Source organism: Schistosoma haematobium, chromosome ZW (assembly GCF_000699445.3).
Source record: "Schistosoma haematobium chromosome ZW, whole genome shotgun sequence".
NCBI classification, from domain to species: domain Eukaryota; kingdom Metazoa; phylum Platyhelminthes; class Trematoda; order Strigeidida; family Schistosomatidae; genus Schistosoma; species Schistosoma haematobium.
Window position 1 is genome coordinate 36,766,956 of NC_067195.1, and position 20,214 is coordinate 36,787,169.

At 36.0% G+C, this 20,214-nt stretch overlaps 1 protein-coding gene across 2 annotated transcripts in view; it reads left to right on the plus strand.

The window, feature by feature from the left end:
- Positions 1–20,214, plus strand: part of MS3_00003442 (uncharacterized protein) — a 30,010-nt gene that overhangs the window by 1,395 nt on the left and 8,401 nt on the right. The window contains exons 2-5 of one of the 2 annotated variants that reach the window (XM_051211243.1): positions 11,320–11,413; positions 15,126–15,193; positions 15,228–15,372; positions 17,801–18,030. In XM_051211243.1, coding sequence (XP_051071281.1) covers positions 11,320–11,413; positions 15,126–15,193; positions 15,228–15,372; positions 17,801–18,030 — 537 coding nt within the window. The remainder of the gene's footprint in view (positions 1–11,319; positions 11,414–15,125; positions 15,194–15,227; positions 15,373–17,800; positions 18,031–20,214) is intronic. The other variant, XM_051211244.1, reaches the window with a different exon arrangement.

Below are 20,214 nucleotides of genomic sequence, written 5' to 3' on the forward strand. Positions count from 1 at the left end.
TTGAGGAACGATCCGTTTCAGTGTGCGTGCATTGACCCACCTTAGTTTGGAAAAATAAATGAAAAGTTAACCTTAGATCTAAGCTTTTATTGAATTTGTGAACATTTGATACGATTAGCATCTATTTATCAAAGTCATTGTCTGTTGAACAGAGCCGTGCAATTAGGTGGAGAATCCCTGGTTAGGGCTTGCATGACTATCGTAACCAGTGATTGCGGATGTCGGGTGGCAAGGACCGAAGTCGGCTGAGATGACGTAGATACTCTCATTCTTTGTCTTCCCTGAGATTTTGATACTTTCTTCGTTTTATATGAAATCTTTTCTACTATTACAGATACTGTTATTATTTATACTATCGTGGGATTCGCCTTGATAGTTTCAGCCCTCTGAATTAATATGGTGTGGCAAGTAAAACTGATGCACGAATGTGCCATGTTCTACGTTTCATATGACACACTAATATCTTTAGAATCTCTCTCCGGGTCATAGAAGTTCGAAATGTCCCATAGCTATCTCAAAATATTTCATTTCGAATCGAAAACACAATTACAGTTATGGGTGCCATTATTTGTAATGAAAAAACTACGGTTAATCGTTGTTAAAAGCATTAAGAATCACACACTAATATATATACAGTGATGCGGGTTGACCAAATAGTTACATGGCTTATTCAAACTGAAAGTTATCAAGAGATCACTAATCTTAAAATAGTTTTTATTATATTTAGCTTTTGATATGTGGGCATTGAGAGCAGTGGATTATGAGTTATTTGTTTTATCCTAGTTGAGGATATCTCGACGGTACACGCTATCAATCAACAAATGGGTTGAATCTATAATTAAGATTTTTTTAAATTCTAAGAATATTTCTGTGAGATCATAGAAACAAAATATGGGTTAATTGAAGTGGGTCGAAGATTTTTAGAATGAATCAATCCAAAACTAAACGAGTTTTATTATCTGCTTTTAATAAACTCAAAAACCATGTTGATTGTACTCAAAACCTAATATGTAAACACTGCAGGGGATAAGTTCCAAGTCGTGAACTTAGATTGCTTTCCCATTAGTACTTATGAGCGTGTAATATCCACTGTTCCTTGGACTCATGCCTCCATTATTTAACGCTACAATCTTGTTTTATGGTAACAACAATCGATTTAGGCCATAGACTACTAATAACTATATTAGGACAGATTAATCACTGAGAACAATACATTATCAAAATTCCGTCATCATGTTAACAAACTTCTCAGGCACACCCTTCTTCAGTAGACAATCCCAGAGAACAGTCCTGTCCAGCGTACCGAAAGCGGCTATAATCTCAAGAGACACTACGATTGTTGGCTTATGATAAGTATTGGCGGTGTTCTAACATTTGATGGAGGGTGAAGATATGATCAATGCATCCTCGACCAGAACGAAAACCAACCTGCTCCTCACGAGTCAACCATTCTCGGGTTTTGAAAAATCTACGAAGCCTGACGGAAGCCAATAGTATGGACGCTTTCAAAAGTAGACTCATCCCATGATAGTTGTTACAAAAAGACGTGAACCCTTTCTAAAGACAGGGACAATTATCTACTCATTCCATGATATTGAAACACTCTAACTGTCAGACCTTTGTAAACAACTAAGTCAGTTCCTTAGCCAGAAATTCACAGTCATCTTAAAAAAGGATCGAAGATAAGTCATCTGAACCTGGTGATTTGTGGCGTTCAGAAATTGGAGCTTCTTGCGGACTTCCGTCTCGTTAGGTGGATCAGTCATCACAGGCCACTGAGGGTAGGGCAGTCTGATATATGTTGCTGGTGAAGCAGACCAGTTGAACTGCTCCTCGAAAAACACTGCCCATCATGCAAGACATCGATAGATGTTAGTAACAGCCGTCATCTTCACAGATTGTTTCGCTCACACCGGATTCCTCGCTGCCAGTGACTCGGATGAGTTGGACGGGCTTCCGACAGTTACCAGATCCAGCTGTTGCTTCCAACTCATTGGCACACTCCGACCACCAGGCTTCTCGATCCCTACGCAAGCTTTGCCCAATTTCATTGCGTAACAGTCGTCGTTTGTGGTCACACTTGCGTCCACTCGTAACAGACTGGCGGGCTCCAGTGGGTTTTAATGAACCTGAAGAAACCCAGTGCTTAAGAGCGAGACATTTCGCGAAGCCGCAAGCGACTTTGCTCGTCATTTTCATGACGTCATGTAATTGGAACCAATGCTCGTCTATACTTTTCGGTAGGCAGACATCTAGCCTTGAGCCAACCTCATTTTTATATTTAGTTGCAACAGAAGCTGCTAACAATTTACTGATATCGATCCATTTACGGCGATAAATTTGTTGGCCACCGAAACATGAGGTAAGATTAGCGCAAACAACGGCATGGTCAGAGTCCGGATAGCTACTCCGAAAGGGGCGGCAGTCTTGTACACAACCACGCCAGTAGTAGCCTGTCGCGATGTGATCAATCTGAGTTCAGGTTTGAGATGCAGAGGGGGGACAGCAGGTCGCAAATCGGCGATAACTGTGCCGATAGTTAGTGCTAGCCGGAAACAGGTTGTAGTCTGCACTATGTTGCAGTAGACGGTCACCGTTATCTGACTTGCAATCAACAAGTTCCCATCAGCCAACTAAACGACTCTCTTCTGTGTCTAGACGCTCGACCTGAGTATTCAGGTCTCCGGCTAGTACCACAATATCTTTCGAACGCACTTTCTATGGAAGAACAATTCACTGGTGGTAGAACTCACCCTTGATCGCATCCGAGCTGCAATCCGTTGGGGCGTAGACGATGACAAAAAGACATAGTTTCTCACACCGATATCTTCGCACTATGATGGAGCTTTCTATTCTAACAGCACATAACCGACTGTTAATAAGGATCCAATCGGTCAGTGCTGTTTCAGTGCATAGTGCGGCACCAACGCCAGCAAAACCAGACGAAGATGCCACCGTGTCCCCAGATAAATGCATGTGATACAAGCATTTCGAAGCGACAGATGGAGAGCGAATTTGTAGTCCTTATTTGGGTCTTGGAAACGGATCTCGAATAGACAACGAACTTCGATGTTGAGACTTTCTAAAGACATAACCAACCCTATCTTTTGTCCGATCTGCATTAGTGTGCGAACATTGGAGGTAAGTTCGGATTTTATAAGAGGTTTCAGAAGGAATGTTTCAGTATTCGTATTCGGTTGTAGCATGCAACTTTCGACTTATTAGTGACTCGACATCGTTTTAAGGGAATAGGGTTTCCACCATAGGCGAGCGAATGTATAGGTTTAAAAATAAAATACGTAAAATGAGAATATAGGGGAATACACAAATGACGTAGTATAAAAGAAATAAAAACGAATGTTGTTAAATGATTGTGAGTGGGATTTGTCTGAATGCGGGTTGAAGCAAGAATGGTTTTTTCAGTATTAATCATCATTTGGTTTGTGTGAGGGCTGTAATACTGCACGGGTGCCAAAACTGAAGCAGGTGGTTTTCTTAGGGGGCCGCACCTGGAGCATTTAACCAGAAGGTCTAATCCACAAGTTAGTGTAGTGACGTTAGGAGATACAGTCGGACGGTAGCCGGTGACCAACAATAAGTCCATACGCCATTTATTCCTTCCAAATCCTGAGGCCTATGTGCACCATTGGTTTAGAATCAGGGTTTTCCAAATCCCCTAAGTGGACCCTCTGTGTCGACTGACCCAGTTAGAACACTGGAAATTCGCTTTTCATCCTCTCAATTTCGTAGACAACACTCTTGCCACAAGAAGGCAGTGAGTATGACTTACGTACCAGTAGGTCTCAACATTCACGTGGGTGAAAGCAAGATCCGGCAATACAACGCAGTGAGTACCAACCAAATCACACTTGATGGATAATCACTGGGGAGAGATGGACGCTTTTACGTCCCTGGGAAGCATAACTGGCTGAAAGTAGAATCTGATACAGATTTAAAAACACAAATTGGTGAAGCAAGTATAACCTTCCTGCAACTGAATAATAACTGCAACTCATTATACCTGTTACCTACAACCGGAGCCAGAATTTTAAAACAAACCTTAAAATAGTTCTTTTATGCGAAGCTGAAACATGGAAAACTACCATCACCGTCAGCAGAAAGGCACATATATTTAAAAGCACCTGTGTATGCAAGATACTCCAAACACATTGATCAAAGTCCATCAGCAATAATTTATTGTGTCAAGGAACAAATCATCCGCCAATCGGGAAGGAAATAAATAAAACAAGTTGAAGGTGGATAGAATACACTTTTGTAAAACCATCAAACTGCGTCACAAAACAAGCCATAAGTTGGAATCTTGAGTGGAAAGGGGAAATAGACAGATCAAAGAATCCATGGAGCTGGAAATCGGAGGTAGACACGATGAAACTGAATAACAGTTGGCAGTGTATGGAGAGAAATGCTTAGGAAAAAGTATCCTGGAGATTCCTGGACATCGCTTTTTATCTCAAGGGGTGTAGCAGACTTAAAGAGAGATAGAAATGCAACAGAAGTTAGCCGAATTTCATCGAATATTATTGTTAATTGTTAGGATAAACTCCTTTTCTGTCAAAAATTTAACTTCTAAATCAAATATTGATCCCTTACTAGTGATAAAGTTTGATTTATTTTCCAGTAGCAAGAAAAACATAATTCCAATGCTAGCAAGAAGATGATAAGATCTTATACTTTTCGATGATTTGTTGTCAAAGTACTGGTCTTGTGGCATTCCCGTTGTTCAATTTATTCACCGATCCCTTTCGATTTTAAGGCCTCTTAATTATCAATAGATGAATACATCCTATAATATAAGAACCTACATAATTTGCCTCTGTTAAATTTATTACAATTTACTTTCACAAGAGAAGACGAGATCAATAAATGTCTACGTAAATTACAAACTATCAATTTTCAACCTATAGTTGATGGACAGAGTTTATTTGAGATTTAAAACAAGTTTACAACTTAAATATCAAAATATTTTATTTATTCATTATTTGAGGACATTTCAATATACTCGAAGAAATATATTTTAGACTAATTAGTACTTTGGTTTGTACATGAGCTCTTACCAGAATTTGGGTTGTATACGATAAGGATACTAAATCTTTATCCTTCCTAAATGAATTTACTTTATTAATCTGATTGAATGGAGACCATAAGAAATACCATGCACAGTTTTCTCTCTAGGCAAGTTTATATCTTTATCTGTTCAGTTTTATTTCAGATTTGAATTATCCAGTAGTTCACTATTTTATGCCAACAGTCATCAAGTATTTTGGTCAATGTACAGACAGCATGGATCTTTTTTCAAATATTTTAGATAAACAAATATGAATTGAGTGAAACTTTAATTGTTTTAAAAGAGTATCTCGACTGATAAAATAAATTAAACAGCTGTCTTATAGTTATTAGAAGCAGACACATCCTTCAATACAGCTTTTGTAGTGAGTTTACTGACCTAGATATACGTCCTTATTTATTAGGGGCAGTGTGAAATAAACGTTAACCCCTCTTCATTAGCTTCATGGTTCATATGATACTGATAATTCTCACAGACGTAACTTACATATTGTTGAAACTTATTCTGATTCCAGATATATATGCTATGAACCCAAATTCTTATTCTTTTTTATTTCAATGTCATTTTCCACATTTTCGATAATAGCTGTTCAGTTAACATTTTCAATTGTTAATATGAAATTAATATTCATTGACAATCACTACAGGCAAAAATAAAATTAGTTCTCTTATTTTCGCGTAAGACGAGACGTCCCGCCTTTCTTCACCCTATTTCAAAATATTTACATATGCGCTAGTCTGTTTCCCTGCATTATTCTCAACTTTTCGTATTCTTTTTTCTTGTTCTATCCATACTTAATATTCAGTGACCAATGGTTACAATACATAAAACTAATTTAGTAGTTATTATTAAAGGAGGACAAGACATAAAATTTTATACTACATAAATAGGTAAATATCGAAGCACTGTGATAGATTATATTACAACTTTTAGTATTCCGCGTATATATCCATTTATGAAATTGATCTTTAATTAATTATAAATTATTGTTCACTATGGTAACGTTGAACTACATTATAAAGTAGAAACGAGTTGGTAGTAGGCTAAAGATAGAATCTCAAATCACAAAATTAAATCAATACGAAAATAGATTTGCATACTATTTTCAAAATAAATTTTATTATGAGATGGAATAAAATGAAGAAATACACCAAAATACATAATCTCTGTTATGAATGCCTATGATCTGGTTTACAGTATTCAAAACAAGCCGGATTATCATAATATACCGTTTTAATTCTCTAGCGTAAATATTATGAGAAATCTCTAAATAAAATCAAATATTTACTTTAATAACAGAATGGTAATAACTACGTGCCCGTTTCGAAGATAACACTTATATAAACAACAGAAATAGTATTGTGAAGACATTAGAAAGTTAACCTACTGAGCACAAATATGATGTTAAATTCAGATTTTTCTCAGATGATAGTGATCTGTACATCTGCTTTTCATTACTTTTGTTCTCACTGAAAAAATAAATGGAAAGAGGAAGCTGAAGGTTTTGGCTGATGAGGTAGACTATTCAGACTAATGTTTGTTAAAATTAGTAGGATACATATATAGAAATCTAAAATGACTCTAAATTTATTGGTGTCAAAATTAAATTGGATTTCGCTAACAACCTATTACGGACGTAATTATACACTTTAAATTTTGAGCTAGCCATAATTAATCTAGTCTTTCGATTTTTATGGTGACAATTAACATAACTGACAAAGTATTTTAGTGCAGTGAAGTCTTGGCTACTAATAATCCGGTCATCCTAATGCATTTACGAATTATAAGTTCTTGTTTTTACAAGCAATCCTATGCATATTGTGGATTTTTTTCTGTAATGTTAAGTTTTCTACTTTATACTTAAGAACGTAATATATTGACAATTTAACAATTCCAAAAGCCTGGAACATTTCAGTTTCACTAAACAGTTTCGTAAAATGATTGTCTATCAATAGAGGGCATGAATGAAATTTATTGTCATGATGAAGAGGGGTTCGTGAGGATTATTTTAGTTTGTAATTGCTATTTGTCACAGATTGATCTTAGTTGGAGTACCATCGGAAGCCCGAGAGCACTGCACATCTATTTCACCCTAATATGGAATCTACTATGGCGAACATAAACAATTCTTGTGGTTTTGATTGGTTGATCTGACTATCTCCATATTTGTACTTCTCTCCTTATCTGCTTTTAATTAGTCACTCTGAATTGATTAGTGTCCAAAAGTCATTCTTTCATCTTGCATACTTTAATTGTCTTTATCATTTTAGCACAGTCTAATGAGGGCATCTATATAAAGCAAGGTTAGGCAAAACTTAAATGTTCACCTGTATGGAATCGGTGTACGGAGTTGCAACTGACTGCATGTTGAATACATTTTTGAGCAAAAGACTGGATTGAAATTATGATAACCGTTACACTAACATGAACCAAACTACTAGTTTTTGTTTTTCTCTGGTCACGTAAACTTGAGGTAACTTTTTTCTCTTCACATTGTATTTTATGGGCTATAGGAATTTACTTTACATTCATCTTTAAATAAATAAGACATAACAATAACAATATATTTCTGACATAGAACGTGTGCTTACTTTCATTAGCAAAGTTCTTGCAATAACAAACTGGTTCCCATATCCATATTAAACATTGAGAACTGGATAAATATTTTAACTTAGTCTACTAACCCTCGTCTACTGAGTAAATAAGAACTCGTGTTTTCAAAATCCAGTCCGACTTTCCTACTTTATGCTATGCTGTTGGTTGGCCTAGGAGCTAACATTAAAACTAAAATGTAACGGAATATAAACCAAGCCTTACGAGTGCTAATTTTATCCTAAATCATCAATGCATAAACGACGGGAACGATCAACAGAAATGATCAAAATCAAGCTTAAACATTCGATAAAATGACATACTGCAATGTTTTGGATGGAGTTTTGTTCTTTGCGCTAGATGACTTGTGCTGATGATGTTGTTCAGAATAGCAATGAAAGCTCCACGACCAAACCAAATAATAATAATAACAATAATAATAATAATAATAATTATTATTATTATTATTATTATTATTATTATTACTAACAAGACGAAATCTCCTACCATGCATCTTATTCACACGATTAATTGTGTTACTATCATATTGGTTATAAAGAATCATTCTGGCCGTTATTAGATAATCTTTCTTGTTTACAAATAACACAATTTTGAAGTATTTATGTCGTAACAGATGCAAAAGTTTGCCATTTTCAACATATAGCATTGTTAAATACAACCTTCACAAATTCCCATACTGATAACAATTATGTACATACTAGTGACTAGCTTGAAGATGGGTTTCATGGAGTTCTAGTGAGAAGTTGTGGCCAGTGCAGTCCAATACGTGTCGGGTGGAAACAGGTATCCACTTCAGACAATGAATAAAGGGTTGTACGACATCATGAATTGATTGAAGTTAGACATTAACATCGTTGAATGCCGGCTCAGTGGTCTAGAGGTTAAGCGTTCACGCGCGAAACCAAAGGTCCTTCATGGATGTACACTGCTGAGGAGTCCCATTCTAGGACGAAACGGCCGTTTAGTGCCTCCAGATTCTCAATAGCAATCTAGCCTAGATCAACTGATCATTTCAACTGTGAAAATACTACGATCTCCACACATCCCAGTATTGATAAATTCATTAATCCAGGCTTTATTTTACCCTTTGTAAAATATCACAATAATTATGGACTTATAAATTTGTTCGCTCAAATAATCTTTCTGTGAATATTTTATGGGGATTTTTAAAGTGCGTAAATATATGAATTGATAAGAGTTAAAACATCTCAAAGCGACTACTCACCTCCAAGTTTTACATTTCCAACCCTCTAATTCAAAATGTTTGAGAGCCTTTCTGAGCTTGTTTGCTCTGAGGATTTTTGATTGCAATTGCTTAAGACCTATAGTTAATTAATCAATGCATCATTTGAAAATGTTTCTCGATTTATACCATTATGTAAATATTACTTACTGAATACATTGTTTTATGATTTTAGAACTTGACTTTTGATTATACATTTTGCTAGTCGACATGGAATAAATAGTATAAAAAATTATTAAACTGCTAGGTACAGAATATCGTCAAATTGCATACTAATCTTTCAAGTACAAATTATTGTTTCCAAGTAACTGTTATGGTTTTCAGTCAGTGAAATAAAATAGAATGCCTGAAATTTCTAAGTAATTATTAATTTTCCTTGGTTGAAATGGATTTTTAAGTCTGAGTCTTAAAAGAATTACTTTTCAATCGTGTTTCTGCTACCTATCGGTTAGCGTTAAAAACAACTATCTGTTCAACATCTGTAAATTTGATTGAAGAATTCATCACATAAGCATCTCGGATTTATTTGTGGATACGAATGATATTTCTTAAGTTGCGTACATCTTGCAATCATCATCCAATTTCTCATATTTATGTGCTATTAGTAGTTCGTGTAGAATAAGCCGCCATCTTGTCAATGTATTATTACAAATTAATTGACCCAACAACATAGACGATATCGATAAAAATGTTTAATCGAGGATTTCTAGTATGTCCTGACATTAGGTAACACTTAAGCCACAACTAACTAGTAGTCTTTCGTACACATGTGATAGTAATAATATGAAATAATGGATCACCGAACACTAAGGCTACATTGGTATCTAGCTTCAGTTCATTTTTGTATCAGTTGGACATAAAATTTATTGATTTTGTAAAGTTGTTTACTACGGACATCACTCACTGATCGATAAATTGTCATTCAATTCATATAAAAATTGTTGTTTGTGCGTTTGTTTTTCAAAATGAAGTTCTAATTATTAGACTGATTACCATGTTATCTAATTCTCACTAATGGCAAAAAGATTAAATTTATTGTCACTACTTGACTGTACCTACTAATCATCAGTACACAAAATATAAATATTTTCGAATAAACTATGCAAAAACTATTGTTCTACATTTAAAAGGTTTTCTCCATTATATTTAGTATGTTTTTTGTGCTGACACCATCATAAGTCGAATACAGATTTACATTATTCACATATGTAATTGAATGAGCATTTCCTAATTTTTTTTAGTGACGGTAAACAAGTATCTATCTGTGTGCTCGCATGCGCTTGGTGAGAAATGCTAAGAAAAATTATAATAACAACAATTATTATTTTTTAAGTTGATTCCAAACCAAAGAGAACGGAATTTTGAGTCTTGAGTGCTACCAATCGATAAGTTCTTCATTATAATAAAAGTGATGGCTGAACAATCGTTGGTACATAGTTTTATATCAGAATGGGGGTTTGTGAAGATTGTAGTAATCTTAATAGTTAAATTCATAAGTCGATCTAAGCTAGACTATCATTGAAAACCTGGAAGCACTGGATGACTGTTTCATCCTGGTATGGGACTCCTCGGCAGTGTGCACCCATGATCCGCCACGCGGGACTCGAACCCTAGTGGCTAGCTTGAAGATGGGTTTCATGGAGTTCTAGTGAGAAGTTGTGGCCAGTGCAGTCCAATACGTGTCGGGTGGAAACAGGTATCCACTTCAGACAATGAATAAAGGGTTGTACGACATCATGAATTGATTGAAGTTAGACATTAACATCGTTGAATGCCGGCTCAGTGGTCTAGAGGTTAAGCGTTCACGCGCGAAACCGAAGGTCCTGCGTTTCAGATAGATTTTTCTTTAATAAGGGTTATAATATTAAAAATTATCACTAGTTAGTTTTCCACTGGTTCACGGGTTAGTGGTACAGAATATAAGTAAATTGACCTGCTATTTCTTTAATGGAATTTCTAAGTTCGCATAATTAGCACATTTGTTTTCTGAATTGCTTTTCCACCGTTATGAGCTGACAGTTTCGGCCGTCACTAGCTATCCTTTTGAACCAAATCTACTACTGCTACTATCTTTGATATCGTTCATAATAATCAAGGCTCCATATCTCTAGTAATTATCACAATATAAATGAAAATCTATTTTAACAACTTCATTTGTGTTTTATGTGTTTCCCATTAGAGTTCTTCTTTTGTTTTATTTTTTTATCTTATAACCGTTAATGCTTTGTCGTATTGTTTCGTTTGTTTTGATTTCTTCCTTTTTAATTTCAATTTTTAGTTGAAAAAACTATCTGAAACTATCAGATTTGTTTTACTGATGTAACATTTTACATTACCGTCATGATTTACAATAAATTATGTTTGATTTTATGTTTAGCATTCAAATGGAAAGAATGTTTGTGAACCCTCATCTTCACCATATAAAAGAAATATGAATCGTCCACTATGTGGAATAGCTTTGTTTGGTCCGAGTGAGTAATTTCTTTTTTTTAAGAATTTCGAATCCTATATAACCTGTAAACAGAATACGCCCATTGAGACATAAAATAAGAAAGATTGGCTCTGCGAAGGGTTCTCTTTTCGAACAAGTCATGTTCCAAGATGTACAGTTGTAAATGTACACTTATTTTTCAAAATGATAATAATAACTAATAACGATAATAAAATTTTGGTAAATGATAATTCTGCCGAAGCACATAACTATACGTGAAACAGTAGTTCGAAAAATAACGATTGGTCTAAAGAACGGTCCAATTATTGAGGAATAAACCTAAATTGGTTGGAAACCTCAACTCGTGGGATATCTGCGAAGATCAAAGACTTTGCAAGTCTGGAAAGAGAAAGAACATTTCTAATGATAACATAACTAGTAATGACAACACACGATTGTGTGAATGACAGATCTTTAGTGTTATCAACAGTTTATCAAAAATCAAAATGGGAACAAAGAGCACACGAATGTAGAAAATATTTCATTAAGAAAAAGATAAAAAGAATACAAATAAATGAAAATGAGTATTACAGTGGTTGAAAGTTATCATAAAAATAAATATTACTTGCTGCCTACACCTGGTACCCTTCGTAGAGAAAATAGGCTGCCCACTCGCATTCTCCATCCAACTCTATCCTGGACAGTTCTTCTCACTTGCTATTCATTCTTTTGATATCTGCTTCCAATTCCCGACGTACAATGTTCTTTGGTCTTCCTTTGCTCCGTTTCCCTTGACGATTCCCTTGTGATGGAATATGTTGATTTCCTCAATGTGTGTCCAATCCACTTTCAACGTCTGCATTAGATCCTCCTCGTTCATCGGTGCTGCTTCCCAGATACGTAAATGTTTCCACATCTTCCAGAGATTCTCAACCAAGTGAGGTTGAGTTGGTGTTCTCTGTGTTATATTTAAGGATCCTGCTTTTCCCCTTGTGTACGATGAGGCCTACTGATGCAGAGGCTGCTGCCACACTAGTTGTCTCCATCTGCATTTGTTCTTGTGCATAGGACAGAAGAACCAGGTCATCTACGAAATCCAAATCGTCTAGTTCCACCCAACTTGTCCATTTTATTCCGTGCTTCCCACCTGATGTCGAGCTCTTCACAATCCAGTCAACTACCAGAAGAAAGAGGAAGGGAGGCAGCAAGCAGCCTTTTCTGACTTCGTTCCTCACTTGGAATGCATTTGTCAGCTGTCCTCCATGCACCACATTGCAGTGTAGTCCGTCGTATGAATTCCGGGTGATGTTGACGATCTTCTCGGGTTCACCATAATGTCGTAGGTGTTTCCATAAGGTTCTCCTATCCACACTGTCAAATGTTTTCTCATAATCAAGGAAGTTGATGTATAGTGACGAATTCCATTCAATTGATTGTTCGACGATGACCCGTAGTGACGCGATTTGGTCTGTGCACGGCTGATCCTCACAGAATCCAGTCTGTTGATCTCGAAGTTGGGTGTCTACTGAATCTTTTATATGGTCCAGTAACACTGTTGGGAATCTTTCCTGGTACTGATAGTAGTGTGGTTCCTCTGTAGTTCTCACATCTGCTCAGATCTCCTTTGTTTGGTATCTTGATGAGATATCCTTTCTAGTCTGTCAGCACTTGTTGTTCCTCTCAAATCTTCCTTAATAGAACGTGGAACATGTTTGCAGTTATTCCGATGTCTGACTTTAGTGCTTCGGCTGGTATATTGTCAGGTCCTGCCTCGGTTGGGGCACCACACACAAACCAAGTGACTTGTGTGGGGCATATGTATTCGGTGCCCCGTTGTACCAATATTTATGTGTTCAAATAAATATGTAATAAATAATTGTCAGGTCCTTCTGCTTTCTCACTCTTGATTTGTCTGATGCCCATCCTGATTTCTTCTATCGTTGGTGGAGTGATATGTATAAAAAGATCTGTAGGTGCTGCTTCGATATCCGGTAGATTTGTGGGATTATGGTCTAGTTCGCTATTAGTACTGCTATAATGATAGACCTAATCCTAAAATTGTAGACTTTTCATGATGTGACTACCTAATCTATGATATCTTCCGTGGAATCCTCATCATTACCTTCACTGACTTGTCGTACCGCAGGAATCAGCAGCATAACGTCTAGTGCTTTTGAAGAACACTTTTGGGCTAAAGATAGAATAATATATTTAATGTGAGTAAAGACAAGTTATGCAGACTGATCACATCTGCAAGGCTGGGCCATGCCATCTGATTGAATGAACGAATGTTCCCGCGTTCTCCATCGTTAACCTTCTCTTCGTGTCAATTGTTGAATATAAATCTTTTCAGTAATTATACGCTCGGCTTCAAAGGTCGTGTGGTTAGGGCCCAATGCCACTACAGATTCAATGAAACCGGTCTATTCAAGAGTTCCTCGAAGTGTTCCACCCTTCTGTTCTTGAATCTCAGTGATTGTCCTGCCTTCCTTGTTCTTGACCAATCTCTCTGATTTCATCGTTTCTTCGTCGTGTCATATAGTTGTTTCATATTTCTTTCTCTTGCAGCTTTTTCGCTGTCGTTGCTAGCTCTTCCACATATTTCTGCTTGTCGGCTCTAATGCTTCTGTTAACTTGCTTATTCGCTTCTGTGTATTCAGCTTGTGCCTTGACTTTCTCTGTTCTGGTTCAGTTGTTGTTAGTTGATGTCCTCCTGTTCTTTCTTTTTGAATCTTGTCGAGGGTTTCGATAGAGATCTATTCCTTATGATGATGCTTCTTGCGGCCCAGCACCTCCTGACACGTTGAAGTTAGTGCTTCTTTGATCCCTTTCCAGTTGTCCTCTATAGTAGTTTCTTCTGTCAGTAGATCCTGTAAGGTGTGGAACCTGATACCGAGATTTATCTTGAATTGGTTGAGTTTTTCAATATCTCGTAGGGAGGCTGTATTGAACCTTTGTAATGCTGTTTCTCCAGTTTTCTACGGGATGGTGTTACCGATCCCATTCCCAACCCCCCTCCTTTATGTGGGCTTGTGGTGGGCAGTAGCCCTAGAAGAGCTACAGGAGGAGTTAACAATAAATATAGTAAATTTAATAAGTGTATGTAAATAATTTAGGATATTGCATGACAAACTTCCATTATATCATACGCCTAGAAATTATTAAAAATAGAACTGTTTATTGAATATGAACAAGTAGTACAAAGCGATACACAAAATATAAGTCGGATGAGATGAGAATATTGACGGAGATTTCTGACTAACTTAACAGTAACAGTGACGTAAAATATATAAAGGCATGAAAACATTATTTTTACTAAGGAAACAGACAAAAATGCTGTTTTTGATAGCTCCAAGGTTCATTCTGAAGATAAACAAAGAACTATAATTGGAAAGGGAATGCTCAACGTGATAAGGATCATAGAAACAAAAACAAATTAGCTTTGCCTTAAGGTTTATAGAGAAGATAAGTAGAGAGCAGATGTCTGTGAGAGAAGAAAGAAGAAGGGACTTGTGAGATATTGAGACTATGGTAGAAGAATGGATTTTACAAACTTCTTTTTTACGCAATTATGTTTTTACATATATGTAGCAAGTGCTTCGGCAATACTAACACGAAGATAATTGTCTTTTGAAGTCACCTGCTTACCTTGTAGATGACTTTCACGCAGAGCCGGTTTTCATTGAATGACGTACGCTTACAAGGTGTTCGATTATAGAACTTCTTACTAAGCCATTTCCTTCTGTTTTCAGTCAGGCGGGGTGATTTTTTGGATAAAATACACATCGGACGACCTATATACCTGGTTCCGCATGAACAGGTAAATTGATAGACTATTACTGAACTTTGTTTAGCTTGAAAACAATAATCCAAGGGTTTCTGCGAAGATTGCTCCATTGAGAGAGTTGGAAATTTCTCTATTCAGGATGCCTGTAGCTTTGAAATCGACGTGCATATATAGGATTTTCTTCAGTACGGCAGCTATCTGTGCGTTCGGAGGTCTGTGTTTTATGTTCTTGTTGATAAAATATTCTGTGGATCTCCTTTTTTGATAAGCATTTTCTTTAGGAGCTTCAGTTCATTATCTATGACCTAGGGAATACATAAACTACGCTTTAAACTAATGGAGACCCACCTGTGAAAGCTTGATAGCTGGCCATTCCACGATGGTTCTGCGTAAATTGATATTCCTATAGTCCCATCGTACGTCCTTGTCATTTCAACACCAAGAAAGAGAATACTTTGTTTGTTTTTAACTTCTAATGTGAAATTTATTGATGGATAACAGTTATTAATGTCTGTGGAAGATGCTTCAAATCGTATTTATTGTCACAAATAATATAAACATCATCCATGTACTTTTCATACAGGTGTAAGCTGTCAAAAGTTGTTTTAAGTTGATTGTTTTCCAGACTGGCCATGAAACAATCAGCTAGTAATGAACCAAGTCGAGATCCCATTGCTATGCCATCCGTTTATATATAAATTACGTCCTTTTATGAAAATTGTACACTAAAAGTGCATTGTACTAGTAATTCTTTTAAACAGGATTTTGGCAGTCCGATATTAATTCCATTATCATCTATGTATTTGCAGATAAAGCTAATGGTCTCTGTAAATGGGACATTAGTGAATAGTGATTCGACATCAAATGGAAGGATAATTTTGCTACCTACATTCACTTCTTTTATGTGATCATTGAGTTTAAAAGTGTCATGTAGAGAGTGCATACAAAGACGTTTTCTTACGGTTTTCAGGAGATCTCCCAGCCGCTTTTCTATTGAGTGATAAGCAAATCCGGACATATCAAGAACTGGTCAGAGAGACAAACGAAGTTTGTGTACCTTGGATAGAATATAAAGTCGTGGTGTTTATGGTCTTGTTGGTTTTAAGTGCACGTACATACATCTTCGTTAATTACAGGATCATTATTCATTCTCTTAAGAATTTCATTTAGTTCGGTCTTGTTTTTCTCAACCTTATCAAATATGCAGCTCGATTAGTCGCATAACATTCTGACCTGATATCTTTGTCTTAAATGTTTGTCTCTTCTTTGTTTGGGTGTTTCAGAATGTCCTGGATGTAGTTCAGCTGGTATCGAATAACTTATATCTCGTTTTAGTTGACAATTAGGTGATTTCATCACTAAGTTTTTGGAAAATAAAAGTAAAACAAAAGATTTCTCGTACAGCGTTTTTACGTAGAGTTCAGGTTTGAACAGCTCAATAGCTAAGCCCTCTTTAGTTCACAACTGTTTTATTTGTACTCATTTCGATCCCAATTCTTTGACCGTATATATTGTTTAAAAGGATAAATCTGCTGTGACAGCTTGGGTAGGAATGAAGACATGTTCCGAAATTTAGCTATCGATTGTTTTGGATTTTCTTTATGAAAGCTTTGGACAGTAATGCTCAGAGATAAGTTTAGATATCCATCGCTTAGTAGGGCTGATGTAATCTGCTCCAGAAGGAGCAATAAACTGATAGATCTACATTGGTTTGATCCAAAACAGCACTTGATCTGAAACTTTGAAAGTAATTCAGTCTTTGTTAACATACACTCATTGACTGAGCAAATTTTAGTCCTTAATATCAGCAACTGAATAATACAAATCCTTATGAATAAGCGTTCCATATGGTGAATAAGTTCATGACTTTCTGGACTCAGCAGTTTAGTGGATAATGAGTTGGTGTTAGGTACTGGAACAAGGTCTCAATATGCACACTAAAGGTGGGATGCAGGTACATCCAACTAACGGGTCCCAGATACGGTGAGACGCAAGCTCTGAGTTGCAATGTCAGCCACAATCCAAATATACTGGAAACTTTTAACTAAATGTCAATACTGATACATCAACTCGGGATGCGCATATGCTGACAAATACTGGTCAAACTTTAATCCTTAACATTGTAAACTGGATAATATAAAATCCTTATGAATAGATCAAACAATAAACTGTGAATTCCGTCCAAGTAATCGCCTGTTTTTGATTCTTTATGCAGTCGGACATTGATTAGTTAAGCTCCTTAGGAATTAAGTTATTGATTAGCCAAGTTTGATTGTGGTAATATTCCCCGACAGTTTCGGTATTGGACCGACAACTACCTTCACAACTAATAACATTACACTCCACATTAAAGTTTTATTCGTGTCAGGGTGATGTTTTCCCTAAGCTACCGTTTGAAAACGAGAGGAAGTAAGTGGATTTTAGGTATCAATCGTTGGAAAGTGGACAATATTGTTGAGGAGGTGCACCAACCTCATTGTACAAAACTGATACATGTGTTATCCTCTATTCTTAACCTCACGTAACTCTTAACGGTAATTTCGAAATAACACATGAAGAATAAATGTTTATATAATAGAATTATAAACTTGACCAAACATTTCGTTTTTACTTACCAACAGATATTTTTTATGACTTCAGGAAATGAACTTTTTGGTGAAATGAAAAACCGACTAAAATTAAGATCAACTGGACATTCAGATACTAAAGAATCGCCTTCAGAAATGTTGACGAACAATGCAGTTGAACAGCAGGAACCATCTTCATATGACAATACTTCTTCTAGCATGTCAGCGAACTCCAGTCCAAGACCATCAATATATGATGATTTTGAACAATCTGAGTCGAAAACAGTATCAGATATTTTATTGGTGAGCTGTTTATTATCTATTGGTGACTTACAAGTTTCCACTTGTAATCCTAAACTATGTAAACTTCAATTACGTAACCATTTCTCACCTAACTTTCTGTCGAGAAAGTTTTTCTGATCTTATGGAGAATTCAAAGTACATGAATCATCGGTCGTACACTACGGTATCAATTTCTACTAAATAATTAAAGAAACTGTTTCCAGATTGAGGTTTATAAATGGATAAATATTTATAAATAATGGGGATAAAAGTGTGAGATCTACAAGTGGGAAGTATGGTGTTTCACGTATCTTATATGACACCCAGTATTATCTAACATCATGTTAGGGTTTTTCTTTATGTTAACAGACAGACATCATTTTCAATGGAAATAGCATTAGGACAATAATAGTATATTTTATGAGTGCGCAAAGACGCTACGATTTTGTTTTCGTTATAGGGACCTTGTCTGAGTTTTGAGTAGGTCGATGGATATAGTGTGATAGTTCCTGTGTAACGAACTGATATCAAATTTGTTCATCTTTTGATTTATTTTGATTTGATATGAAGCAAGATGTTTCATGTTATTAATGAGAGATTACTGTATTTCCTCATAACCTGCATTTTTAATTTATCACACACAGAGGAGGTTTTTCACTGTTATACAAATAATAATTAAGGATAAGAGGCAGAATATGAGTGTAAGCAACCAGTCTTAACACAAAGTCATGACATGACGAATCCGACCGTATTGAATAACACTTACACATGACTATTTGCTGTTACACAAAAGATTAACTATTCACCTGTCCTTTTTATCGGCGTTTTCCTATTCTTATCTATCAGTAATCAATGCGGACTTTACATAAGTATATTAACAAACAACTCAGCGACATATCGAGTCCCTAAGTTCGTCAGTTGCCGCATTTGAAGTTCATCACAATTTTATGCGAATTTCGATTTCGGTCGTGTAAGAAATTTATATTCTACACTTTTCAGCAAGCTAAATAAAATAATAACTTTATTATTGCATAGTGAATAATTGACTTCTCACTGCCTACTCATCAAAAGAAGAATTTCAGCAACGTCTGTTGTCAACAGGAAGAACAGAGTTTTCGAGATGAATCGACTTTTTGATAGTCCTATTCATAAGTCTATTTAAGCTATACCACCATTGGAAACACTGGACGGCCGTTTCGTCATAGTACGGGACTCTCCAGCAGTGTGCCTCCACAATCCCAACCACGAGACTCGAGCCCAGGACCTCCAGTCTCGCGCGAAAATTTTCAACCTCTAGACCATTGAGTCGGCACCCGACAGTGTTAATGTCTAACTTCGATCAATTCATGATGTTTTGCACACTTCATCAATTGTCTGAGGCGGATAAATGTCTCCACTTGACACGAATTGGACTCCACTGCTGAGAAGTCCTATATTAGGATGAAACGGCCGTTCAATGCTTCCAGGTTTTCACTGGTAGTTTAGCTTAGATCAACTCATGAATTCAACTATTAAAATTATTACGATCTTCAGAAATCCCCACTCAGATAAGAAACGATTTTTGTCCGATGTGTTTTGCTATTTAATAGTGATTCATGAAGTTTGACGTTTTTAAATAGTTGGCAGCTGGAATTATGTTCTTATACTTAACAAAGCAACAAGGAAACTAGATAAAATAACCTCTTTCTGCTGTCTCTTGTACAATGTCGCTCTTCAGTAGGAAATTTATTCAGATATGTTCGTGGATATATATATATATATATATATATATATATATATATATATATATATATATATATGTTGACTTGATGATTGTTGACTGTCAAAAAGCTTCTTACCTCTTATGAACCAAACCGTTTTTACATTTATACTGGAAAGTACCCATAACAAATCAGTGACCAATCTTCATCTGTGAAATCCTTATCCTTTATTTGGTCTATATTTGTTAAGGGAAGGAATGGTGTGAAACTCAATTTATGTCATTTATTTCCTTCAGTTGGTCTCTTTTACAAATTTTATTAAAGCCAAAACAACAAGTGAATTTATCTTATTTCATGGTTTCTCATCAGCTGCTTAGAACCGTATTCGTATTCAAGTGTAACATTGAGGTATGACATAATATAGGGTGAAAGACATCAGTAACATAAATAATTGGAATAATAAAGATTAACAGTGATAACTATATATAAGTAGAAAGGTGAATGC